The sequence below is a fragment of the Plectropomus leopardus genome, chromosome 2 (assembly GCF_008729295.1).
Source record: "Plectropomus leopardus isolate mb chromosome 2, YSFRI_Pleo_2.0, whole genome shotgun sequence".
NCBI lineage: Eukaryota > Metazoa > Chordata > Actinopteri > Perciformes > Serranidae > Plectropomus > Plectropomus leopardus.
Window position 1 is genome coordinate 26,521,485 of NC_056464.1, and position 12,983 is coordinate 26,534,467.

Genomic DNA, 12,983 nt, shown 5'->3' on the forward strand with positions numbered 1-12,983 from the left:
AAGTTCTCCATCCTGTAGGCTTTTTATAATTCATGCTGTGACACTACATGTTTTGTTTGCCTCTTCATCTAGGCTGGCAGTCTGAAGCCAATAATGCTCTTTCAATCCCGTTGCTGAAAATGCTGCAGGGAAAGTTTTAGGGATTCCAAGCCCTTGCGCACACTTTTTAAAGAACCGTGCTCTAATAGTTTATTATTTTATTCATTTATTTATTTACCTGTAAATATCCACCGGAGCTGCTGAACTGACAGGAGAGGAAGTGGAAGGAGGGAGTGACAGCAGGATGAAATGCTTTTTAGATTTGTAATCCTCCAGCCGTGACCCCCAATTTCACGTAACTTGACATCCTGGAGAAATGTCATGTCAGACTCGTGTTGGCGTGATGCGATGGACAGGAGGGAGACGCCTCCACGCACAGCACTAAAACACACACTGAGTGTACACACAAACTCCCCTGTCGGAGTCTTTGTTTGTTTTAGTTTCATCACATAATGGTCTGCCTGCCCGCATGCAGACTTTTCCTAGACAGACCAGTGAATCAGGTTCAGATCTAATTCTATGCCCATGTGTAACGGACACTACAGCTGTGGCTTTCTCTTAGTTGCTTCTGCAAATGTCATCACAGAAAATCTGCATCTGTAGGATACTCAAAGAACGGTTTTTGCTTCCAGGAAGATTAGAGAGGATTATGTAATAGCACGTTATGGAGGAGGTTTAGGGCCTTGAAGTGTATGAAGATGATTTTACTAAGGCTGATTTTTGCCGTCTCTAAAGCGCAGCTTTGACTGCTGCTTAAATTCAGCTTAAGTTCACATTCTCCAGTGCATTTAATTTTAGCGACAAGTTCTTTTCAGTGTGGATGTATCCAGTTTGTTAAACGCTGTAATGCCGAGGATGATGCAAAACTCCCAGACAATGTGAACCTAAAATTTAGTTTATTGAAAGAAACATTCTGCAGATAAGTTTTGGGTTTTCAGGAATGTGTGGGTTCATGTTGATGCATTCATCTCTCTGCATGACAGCAGCTGCAGTTAAAGTTGCCCCCCCCCGACCAGTCAGTCAGACATTGTGCGGCAGGAGAGTGGAGGAGCATGTTTTTTCTGCCAGTCTGTCAGTGTTGGTCTATCTCAGTGTGTGGGAGTGGCCTTTGACCCGCTGCAGACAAGTGTGTAGCGATGAGGCGGAGAGCCTGCTGAGCCTGCCGCACTCCTATCATTAGCATGGAGAGTCACGCTCCCCCTCTGCACCAGCCATTGTTTTCTATTGTTTCTGTCCTTGAGAGGAAACATGCTTCATCCTCAACAGCCCACATTTGCTCCTTTTTTTGGTTTTTACAGCTAATGATCGAGGTTAGTGATTTTGTAATACGTCACGAGCTGACACATAACTTGTTTTTTACTCTCCAATGGTACCTTAACCTTGTTTTTTTTTTGTAGACTAGATTGTTAAATTATTGTGTATTTTTTTCCTGCCAGTGCTGATATACTCTGGCTTTTATTTCAGCCTGTTAGCTGAGTGATGGCCATTTTATTAGCCCCGCTAAGCTGACAGTTCCATTTGGTGGATTTCTGCCGCAGTTGGTGTTCAGGAGAGGTGACACTGTGTGACACACAGGTTACATGAGCAGAGACACCGGCAGCAGGACTCGCTCAACGGGGGGTTTGGAATAAACGAGGCTTGTGCCTGGCTGTTTCCTTTGTTTCAGTTTTCCGTTTCCTCCTCAATCAGAGCAACAGCAACAATGCCATTTTTTCTGCCACAAATATATATTTTAAATTTATGCACAAGGCTTTCATCAAGTGCACAGTTTCTGCTTCATTTTTGTAGTGTATAATTGTATGTATTTTAGGTCCATTTTTACATAACGTTTACATTTGCGGAAAGTGACAAAGGTACAGTTTGAATTTTGTGTTTTAAATAAAATGTAGTTTTTTCAACTTGTCACTTTTGTGAAAGGGCTATCAGTAAGCCACTAATGAGAAATCAGAGAAGTATTTCACCACTGGAGAGATGGTCTTTTCATAAACTGAGCTGTCCATCGTGTACCCCAGGGATGACATTTTTCTGTGTCCCAACCTGGAAGTTAGTGTTGCCCTGGTTCCCTCGTCAAAATTTTCCACTGGATTTTGGATCATTGCAAAAATTATACTTAGATACTTCATGATACTTACACATTTTGTTCAGCAAGAAAATCTCCTTAAATATACACCTCTTTTATGATTTTTGAAGACTAAATGTAATTAACAGAAGTAAAAAGCTCGTGTTAGACTGCAGTCGCACCATCACCACTACGAGGCTGTAAAGCCGTGTTCGACGTGATGACGTTCTTTAGTCCCATTTAGCCACTTGTTAGCAGCCGCCTTTTTAAAGACACAAAAACTTCAAAGATTGCAAACTGGATATTTACTGACATATTTTATGTCGTAGAACAAAACGTGAAAGTCTCTTCAGCTAGTTTTAACTATAGACCATATTTAAGCCTTCTAACCAAAACTCATTCAAAAAACCCAATGACTTTGAGACGAGGGAACCAGAGGTGCTGAAATGCTAATCCATTTCTGGATTTTAGGGCTCAGTACTGGAGTTCTTAATGTATGAGAAAAACACAGATACTGAAATTGGTGCTGCAGGACTGATGGTGAGTGACGTAATGCAAGTTTGTCTGTCTTAAAACAGGAAACTTTCTGAAAACATTTTAGGCACAGCTTGTTTCATATTTGACCAGCACTGAGCGGTTTTACAGTTTGAGCTCAGTTTTTTCACCTCTGTTTTTTGTAATACAGGAAAAAGCACAGGACCTACTTCCTGTTCACAAATTTTCATGTTACAGCTGAACAGGGCACGAAAATATGTTTGTGTGGACAGTTTATGTGAGGAAAAGCAATACATTAACAACATCTTGGTTTGTATGTGATCAGCACTGCCTAGTTTGTTTTTTTTGTTTGTTTTTTTAACAGTTTGGAAAGAAAGAGAGGGGTAGCTCTTAATACAAAGCTGGTTGAAAATCGGCAAAATATACCTTCAGTGAGCCGAATTCCTGTCCCTCTAGATAGTTAGCAGAAGGCTGTTTTATCACCAAAAAGACATTTCTTTTTTTTTCAGCTTGCTATCTCATTAAATGCTGCACTGGTTCAGGCTCACTTTATGTCACTTTGATAAGAGTCGGGTCTCATTTCTAAGGTCAGGTCCAGGATTTAATCTATCCTTGTCCTTTTTTTTAGATTACTTTTTAGGCCTTTTTGCCTTTAATTGACAGGACAGCACAAGTGTGAAAGGTGGGAGAGAGAGGGGACGACATGCAGCAAAGGGCTGAGGCTGTAATCAAACCCACGGGAGCTGAAGAGGACACAACCTCTGTACATGGGCGCCTGCTCTATCCACTGACCCACCAGGCACCCCTATCCTTGTGTCCTTTTGATAAGAAATGCTTTTTGTATATTGCCGTTTTTTGTAGTAACAGAAGTGAGAACCCCAAGTGTTTTAGCAAAATTTCAAACTTTCATCTCTCATTATTTGCAAAGTGCAGTACCTTGAGTCTTGTGCTTGCACATATAAACAAGTCTCCACTTAAGGGAGGGAATCTGCTGAACCACTTCTGTCCTAAAACTTGAATCTGAGTGCGCCGGTGTTGTTGGCACATGGGACCTGCATAAAAACGCTGCACCATTCGTGACAGCAGCCGTCCCAGCCAGCTCCCGCAGAGCCTCTTTCCTGCCGTGGGGAGACTTGGAGGTGGCTGAGTGGTGCAGGTTCTGCCAGCGTGTGCCTGACTAGAGATGAGACCCAGTTTTCTCTGACACAGCCCAACACCTCCAGAGATTTCATTTTATCTCTTTCATATCTCGCTCTCTCCATCTGCCTTGCTTGTTTTGTAGCTGAGCCTTAAATCTTTGCTGCCTCGTACCCGAGCAAAGAGAGCTGTTACACAAATAATACAGTTTAAATAAACAGAGTAGAACTATAAAAATATCTCTCTGCCAAATATATTAGAATTATTTTTATGTAAAACACTGTTTGATTTGAATTCCCCTGAATGCTTTGCGTAATTGAATGTATTCCCCTGTTCTGTTACACTGAGGTCCAGTCACTGGTTACTGACCTGTTGTTTGTTTTGTTGCAGAGGGAGATGAAGGAGCAGCTGGCCACCCTGCAGGACAGTGAGAAGGGACACACAGAGGCCCTACAGCTCCTGCAAAGACAACTTACTGAGACCAAGGTACCGAAACATTTCTCCTTTTTACAAAAAAACAAACAATACTCATTTCTAGAGCTGCACCTACAGCATTCATTCAGCTGCTTATGGCTTTTATCATCTATGGTTTATAGACATGTCAAAAATAGTGAGCAACTGTATCAAAATCTCCCAGAACCCAACATGAACACACACTTTATCCCACCAACAGTGAAAGAATATTCAGTTTCAAATGATATAAAACAGAAAAGCAGAAAATCTTTACATTTGAGGAGCTGGAACCAGGGATTTTTTTCCCCATTTTTGCTTGATAAACACCATAAGAGTGATCAATTAATTGATTAATTGATTTAGCAACAACTGTCACTCAGGTTGAGAGCTGAAACAGTTTCAGAGATTAATCAATAATAGACTTACTGAATTTATGTCTTGTTTTTTTTTTCTAGTTTGAAATCCAAGGATAATCTTTTTGCTGCCATTAATATTTCAAATATTCACATATACAGAGATTCACAGATTCCAGAACTGCTGAAATGTTTTAGAGTTCACATTAAAAAAAAAACATGTTAAACAATTAATTAATTACAGAAAACGAATTTTAATAGACTAATTGCTTAATTGACTAATTGTTTTCAGCTCTAATCTTGCAAGACAAAACAAATGATTTTAGGTCAACATCTTGGCTTTAAGGAGTGCTTAATGGCCCTCATTTATTGTTTTCCCAATGTTTAGAATAATTAATCAAGAAACATTTAATCAAAATGGGATTCATACCAATTATTTTTTTAAGTAATTAATAAAACACCAACAAATGGCATCGGAAGTCAGCCGTAACCGACTGTGTGGATATTTACAGAAACAAAACATCCTTGTTTGCATCTGAAGCATCTAAATGGAGACATTTTTAATCACTGACTAAACACATTCTTGTTAAGGGAAATTAAAGACAGGCCTGTTTAACATGTTCAGTCTGTCAGCTGCTGATTATCCAACTTTTCTTCCAAACTCATTTGGACTGACGGTCAAATTCCAACACGGAAAATTGGTTTATTGAGCAGCTGTTTGATCTTTACACCTTGTTTTAATCGGTGAGCTATGAGCATCCACTCAATATGTTAGTCCCTTAAACCTCCACACACACACACACGCACGTCTCTCCTCTCCTGGTAGTGACATTGAGGCTATTGACCAGGTAAGCGTCTCTGGCAGAGTCAGTGTCGCAGCCGTCAGCGTTATTTGTCATTTAGGGAGCAAATTCTTCTTTCTCCTGTTTTTGTACCTGCTGTCCAACGTCACACCGCCACTCGTCTGTCTTTCTGCCAGGAGAGAGCCCGGCCCTGTCCTTTTCAGCCCGTCCATCGACTCACTCTGACTGCTAGATGTAGGCCTTTCAGCCGCCCCCGTCTCCTCAATGGAAATGAGCTGATCTCATTAGATTTACATCCATTTGCACAGAGTGCTCTGCCTGGAAGAGAGCCACACTGTGACTGCATTGATCTCTGATGCATTCACTGACAATGAAACGTCTCCCTGCATTTCTTCACGTTTCTAAATTTGAGGTTGACTGAAGTTATTTTTCTAACAGTGCTCCATTAGTTTAGCATTGCGCTCCTGTAACATTCATACACATGTGCTGGCTTGGTTTGACGCGGCACATCAGCCCGGCACGGTAGGACGTTCCAAAGGGGCTACCTGCTTGCAGTTGTGTCTTTAACTGATGACGTGCTTGTTTTGATTCAGTGAGTTCCTCTTTTTTTGCCGTGGGTGTTTTTCCATTTCACAGCAGGCAGATAAAAGAAGGTTACCTGTTGGAGCTTTTTTGCAGTGGTGCAGTAAGAGCTTGTTGTCTACAGCTCTTCATCGAACATCTCACTGTGGATGTTTCTGCTTCTACTTTCCTCCCTGCAGTATCAGTAGACTTTTTTTTTTTTTTTTTTTAGGAAAAGCTTCTATGTAGTAAACACATTTGATTTCCTTTTACATTTTCACAGTAAAGTCCCCCTTTTTGTTATTTGAAAGCTTTTTATTGTGAAGCAGCAAAATAAGGACATGTTGGGTTTTCATCAGCAGTTACCTAACATGACCCCTGTACAGCTGCAAACAAACATGAAACAGTAAAATAAAGCAGATATCCAAAGTACAGACGGGGACGCAGGAAGAAAACTAAAGTCAAACCACCACATTCAGATAGAAGCCACGAAAGATCTTGAGAGCTGAACTCAGAGACTTTTAGAAACGTCTGTCTGTCTGGCTGCTCACACAGTCGTAGGATGAGTCTTGCAACACCCGCTTGAGTTGGAAAAGGGGAGTTTTCACGTGTTGGCTACCGGCTCTGAGGCAGTCAGATAAAGGGAGCAGCTGCTGCAGAGGCAAGTGAAATCAAACTTTTAGACCAGCTGCAGTTAACAGTTAAGTTTCACCTTCAGTGCGCCCGCTGTTCTGCTGCTCTGTCTGTGCTCAAAGTACGCGCTGTGCTCTGGGTGTGTGCATAACCGAATGGTATATATTCCAGTAGTGCTCCTAATCAATTGTCCAGCTCCAAAATAGAAAATCATTTATGGCGGCAGATGTTTCAATCGTGGCGGGCAGCCACAAATACATGAATGTGTGGGAAACCCTCGTCGCCCTCACACTGTTAAGACCTGGCATCAACAGGCGTCTCAGGTGATCTTGCACTAATTACAAGTATTAACTGCCACGAGATGCATTTCCGATCCAATTACTTAGACCAACGGCAAAGGTGGTCCAGACACATTTGACTATGTTTAGTATTATAAATGCTAACGCTGTCCTGATGCCTCTTCGTCAAGGACTACATCATCAGTGCAGGTAGTGCTTTTCTTGATGACAGCGCGCTGATGCTCTGTGACTTCCCTATTTTATGATGAGTTGGACAAAGTTTTGCGTGATTACTCCGTGTTTTGAATGATGTAAGGAGATGTGTTGTTTCTGCTGACAGTAAGATTTCCTGCTGTACTGACACAGCTGCTACCGACAAGTGTACATGCTACAGAGCAGCTAACAAAAGTGTGGACATAATAACTGCACAAGCTGTAATGAAATCTGAGCACAAGCGGTCAGCTTGAGAGACATGATAGGCACAGGTAAGAACGGCCATGTGTCTTTGCTGTCCACTTTTTCATTGCAAAACGCTCATATGAGGTCGAAACAGGCTCTCTGAGGCCGCAGGAAAAAAACACATTAGTGGACATGGCACCTTACGCTAGAAGCTGCTAATGTAGCCTCAAACAGCATGCTTTAGCACCAACTGGTGCATCAAGTGACATCACTCACTTATCAGATTTTATGCAGCTCCCTCTGGAGCCCCTAAAGCCTTTTCCAGCTTTTTCCACATATGCAGTTATACTCCCAGAGACGTGTAAACAGCCTTTGATGTGTAAAATCAATGTAGTTCTCCTTTAATGTTACACTGAGTTGCATATCAATTCTTGTATTAGGATTGAGAAGGCATCACTGCAGCAGCCCGGCTCTCACTTTGACTGAATGCGTACGCCTCGCACTCTAATTTGAGTCCTTGGCTCGTGTGTATTCTTGTGGGTCCCCGTCTGAAGGCCAGACATTGTGTCCTATTCACATGCCCACCGGGGATTCTCTTGATAATCACATGCCTCCCTGAAAGGTAGCCAGCCTCCTGTCTCCAAGGGCTGCAGACACCCGCTCAGTGCCATCACAGCCCGCTGGGCCAAAGCTGCAGACACGTCACGCAGAGACTGATAGCTGGGCTGCTGTAGTCCTCCTCCTCCTCCTCCTCCTCCTCCACCTCCTCCACACCATCAGTTTTCAACTCTTAACGAGGCAGGAGGGCTGCGAGACAGCCCACCTTAATGTCATAGCTCTCATGTTTGGAGAGAAATAGTCATCTGAAAAGTTTCCCACAGGCAGAGTGGTCTCTCAGAGAACAGGAGGAGCACGCCTGCTGTTTGAAGGGGATTGATTGAATTTTTAGGCAAGTGTAATTAAACCTCAGATCACAGCTCCTGAATCCAGAGAAGATCAGAGGAGCGGTTGAAATTCCCAACAGAGAAAATAATCTAGTTTCATGTGAAATTTTTGTTTAGATCAGTTTCACTGTGATTCATTCATTTTCTCTGGTTTCGGAGCTGCTCTCTGATGGGCAGGTTTCATTTTCTTTTGAATCTGTGTACAAACACGAGTTCAATATTTTCAGCAAAACGATGACTGTTAAGGACAGACGGGGAAACTTTTAACAGATCATCTCAGTGAACTCAAGTCTTTTCCTCAGAAGCTTCTAATTAAGGGTTCCCGCGACTCGCCGTGCAACTTTATTTTGGGTTTTCATGTCACACCCCTTTTGTTCTGTCTCTCCCACACTCACATGATTCATTCTCTTTGATGTCCAGCTTCACATTTTTCCCTCTTCAGCAACAAATCAGTTTCTGCAACTCTTCAGCTCCCAGTCTGCTGTCGCCTGCAAACTGCTCGACTCTGTCTGTAATGGCTTCAGTTTCTCTGCCGGTCCCTTGGTCTTGTAATCAGCCATCTTCACAAGCAGGATGTCCTTTGCGTCCCCATCCTGGTTGTCCTTTTGTGTTATTTCTGTTACAGTATATTCTTATTTGTTTGCCCTTACTAAAACAGTTTAAAAGCTACTTTATTCTCTCAGCAGAAGGTTGCACACACACACTGTTCTCAGAGAGCCACTTAAAATCGATACAGCTGAATCAATGAATGAATGTTAATGTAATATTAACACAATTTAGAGCACTTTGTAAGCCCTTCAATTACTGACCCTTGTCTAATTAAGAGTCTATTGTGACTGAAACACTCAACAAACTCTGCTAACTACAGTACAAAGTCTATTTCACAGCCCTGTAATGGCAGCTATAAATAGCCTGGCTGAAAATCTGAGAGCCCTTGTTTTTTTTTCCAGTCCTCAGCCAAGAGTCTCCGTGCAACCATCGGCGACGCATTTGAGCGACTTCACCGTTTCCTGCGCGAGCGTCAAAAGAGCATGCTGGAAGAGCTGGAGATGGACACGGCCCGCAAGCTGGCCGACATCGAGCACAAGATCCAGCGTTACAGCCAGCAGCTGCGTGATGTCAAGGAGGGCATCCAGATCCTGCAGGAGCGCCTCAACGAGACGGGACGACACGACTTTCTGGAGGGAGTAGCTGTCACATCTGAGAGGTGCTTCACCTGCTCTGAGTTTGCTAAGCAGTCCCAGTATATCATCACTACCGTCCAATAAGAAAAGAAAACATGGTTGTGAACACATTTGCTACAGAAAGGCCTTTAATCAGCTTTTAAAGGGATAGTTCAATTTTTTTTGAAGTAGAGTTTATGTGAAACATATATCCATATTCAGTGTATTACATACAGTAGATGTCAGTCAGCACGTCCCAGTTTGGAGGAGCAAGCTGGAGTGCCAACACCGAAGCTAAGCAATGCACTGCTGTGGACATGTACAGTAGCAAAATGTATTTAATCACCTAAAAAATGTACTATCTAAAAATATCGGCAACAATTTAAGTGTACGCTATGTTCAGAATATTTTTAGTGCTTAAGTCACAGGGAAGCCTTAAACAGCCTTATTTCCCATCTATGCTTGTGTCAAAGCCACCAGACTCCATTGAGAAAAAAACGTAATTTTAGCTCGCTGAAGACAGGAGCTGCTAGCCTGCTGCTGTCTTGATCATTTAGTTAGTGTTTTTGTGTCTTTGGTGAATCAGAATTAACCCTTTAAAATGGCAAAGTCACACAATAACACACAAAAAAATAACAGTGTGATGCAGCAGTAGAACAGCAGCTCCTGTGTTCAGAGATGTTAAGAGTGGTTTGAAGGGAGCAATATAACGGCTTCAGTGGCCCGACAGAAATCACTGTCTGTGCCAGATAAAGCAGTGAAAATATTCTCAATATAACATACACTTAAACTTATATAGATTTTTTTTCGGAGGGCCTTTTTTTGAGTTGCTAAAATATGTTTTGCTGCTGACCCCCATCCACAGCAGTACATTGCTTAGCTTCTGTGCAAAATCCTGTTTGTTTCTCCAAACAAGGGGTGTGCCGACTGACATCAACTGTGCGCAATACACAGTGAACTATGTAACTTCCTCAGATAACCCCACCTCCAAAGATCCAAACCATCCCTTTAAGGTCTCCTGTCAACACTTCAGATGGAGTATTTTTCTATTACTTGTTATTCTGATAACATCTCACAAAATGCCAAATGTGTGTTCAGCTCTTACAAAACGTGAGGTTGCCTAAATTTTGGAGAAAGTACAGATTTGAGCAACAGCGTCAGATAATCCCTGGACAGATGGTGTATTACGCCTGAAATGAGGCAGCTGTAGTGTTTAATCTGGGAGGGGTACTTGAGGACGATTTAATTGAACAGTTTAATATCTTAGCGCAGATTAATAAGGTTGAATATAGAGCTTGTGAGAGTGACAGATTAGAATATGTTATCTTACACTAAGTACCACAGTATCTTTTTAAGTGATAAATTAACATTTTTAAGCATTATTTAATCTAATCTGGAAGTAGATGATATGATGTTTGAGAAGAAATTGTAAAGCTAGAACAAAGCAAACCAACATTTTAAATTTCTATTTCTATTTCACAGTGTCCTTAAAAGGTTAGTTTCCATGACTTATTTTTTTCCTGGCAGCTCGCCACAGTTAAATGACTGTGTGGGAAACCCCTGGGTATGTTTTCTGTTTTTCAATCTGGACCCTGTTTTCCCATGTTTTTGTTTTCCCAAGTGAGTAATGGGATCAGCAATTTTTGAACTGGTCTGGTGCTGGGCAGTGCTGCAGCTGGCAACTGCAAAACCAACTGTAATGTAAAAACTCAGGGCATGTTTGCATCATCACTTTACATCCTCAAAAAGTGGTTGTTTTTGCCCCCGACGGGCTCAAATTGTTAAGATTATTAAGTAAGTTTCTGACAACATCATGGACAGGATCTCTACAGAGATAGACCTGTTTATTAAAGAGTAAGATCCTTTTTTAAGCAGAAACAGCCACAAGGTGCTATTGCCAAACCAACCGGACATCATTTAAATAAACAATAATTTTATCATCATAAAACACACATTCAAAGTCAAAAGAAATATAAACAAAACTCACAAAAACTGTCTCGGTGCATCTTTCCACTCTTCCAAAAATCACCAACTTTGGTTTGGTTGAAATAAACCCTCAATTCGCTCGGTTAGTTGTCAAAATATGATGGCTATGTACAAGCAAAAATGACACGTTTTTTAAATAGAGTGTGGTAGGTTTGGTGATGGCGATTTCGGGGCTGTTTCTGGTTAAATCAAAGGATCGTACTCTTTAAAAAAAAAAGGTCTGTCTCTGAACAAATCCTTTAAAGCAGTGGTTCCAATTGGTCCAGATTTCTCTTTTGTCATTAGTTCAAGGTCCATAACTTAGATAAATTACCACATATTCAATTTTATTTCACAAAATATAATCAACACATGGACACAATAAAATAGCCAAAAAAATATTGCAAAAATAAAGTATAATTTCTTAAAACATGGTAAATAAATAGAACTGTAACTAAAAAAATGTATTTTATTGCATTACATGTTAATAGACCAAAGAATACCAAGAACAGGGCAATAAAATAGTAGTTTTTACTGGAAAAAAAACAGTTTGTTGTGATAAATTAGGCCCTTAATAAAGTGGGTCTGTACCTCAGAATGAAGTGGCTTGGATCACAACCCACCATTTGAGAAATACTGCTTTACATGATCGTCAAACACGTAGAATAACAATCTGAGCTTTCCAGTGGCAACAACAAGCACTTTTAGTGGATGCAAAGTGACGCTGCACGAATGCACCAATTCGTTACATTGCACCCTGTTTTCCCGCCGCGAGCTAATGTTCCCATTAGTCACTTAGACACAGAAACATGGGAAATAAGAGCGCAGGTTGGAAAATACCAAACTTACCCTTTAAGTCATGTTTTAGGGAAAAGAAAACCCCCAAATAAACTCTCATCATTTTAAATTTATATTGTTGGACCCCCTCCCCCTAATGATTGGTACTTAGAAAAATGCTGTCATTTATCTAGATTCCTTATCGTCAGCCAGTACACCACAAATAACCTGAGGTTTCTGCACAAATATACTCTGAGGTCCTTTTTTCAACATACTGCAGTTATTTTCAGTATTTCAATGTGGTGAGTAACCCACTCAATATCTCGCCTGAACTCTGGACTACATGTAGGAGTGCGCTGAGTGATTCATGTGGAGGCTCGTATTGAATCATATTGTAATGGTGTTAGAGCTGAACCCTCCTCTCACTGATGCATTCATCTCTGTAGCAGGAGATTCACGGAGCAGTTTGTCAGCTGTTTAATTTCAATAATGTCACATTTCAAAGACACAAATCAGAGTGATGATGTGAAGCATCGACGTTGTGGGTTGAACAAGAGGCGGTATTATTTGGGAAAAAGGCAGCAAATTGGATTTAGACTCTTATTGATCTGTTTTTTTCTGTCTCAGGATTAAAGGGAAGATACATGAGACCAATCTGACGTATGAAGATTTCCCGACATCCAAGTACATGGGGCCATTACAGTACACAATATGGAAGTCGCTATTCCAGGATATCTCACCAGGTATGTAAACATGACTGGAACATTAAATGGTTAGTAAATAAACAGCGTTTCATTTGATGTTGAGCAGTGCAGGTTTTAAAGAAGTGGTTCAACAAATATGCTTATCTGCTTTTTTTGCAGAGAGTAAGATGAGAAAATCTATACCACTTAAGTCTGTGTGCTAAATATAGATCTATAGCCA

General features: G+C 41.2%; 1 protein-coding gene across 1 annotated transcript in view; it reads left to right on the plus strand.

The window, feature by feature from the left end:
• Positions 1–12,983, plus strand: part of trim62.1 (tripartite motif containing 62, tandem duplicate 1) — a 50,381-nt gene that overhangs the window by 26,583 nt on the left and 10,815 nt on the right. Inside the window, exons 3-5 of the mRNA XM_042506726.1 lie at positions 4,121–4,216; positions 9,105–9,361; positions 12,687–12,802. Coding sequence (XP_042362660.1) covers positions 4,121–4,216; positions 9,105–9,361; positions 12,687–12,802 — 469 coding nt within the window. The remainder of the gene's footprint in view (positions 1–4,120; positions 4,217–9,104; positions 9,362–12,686; positions 12,803–12,983) is intronic.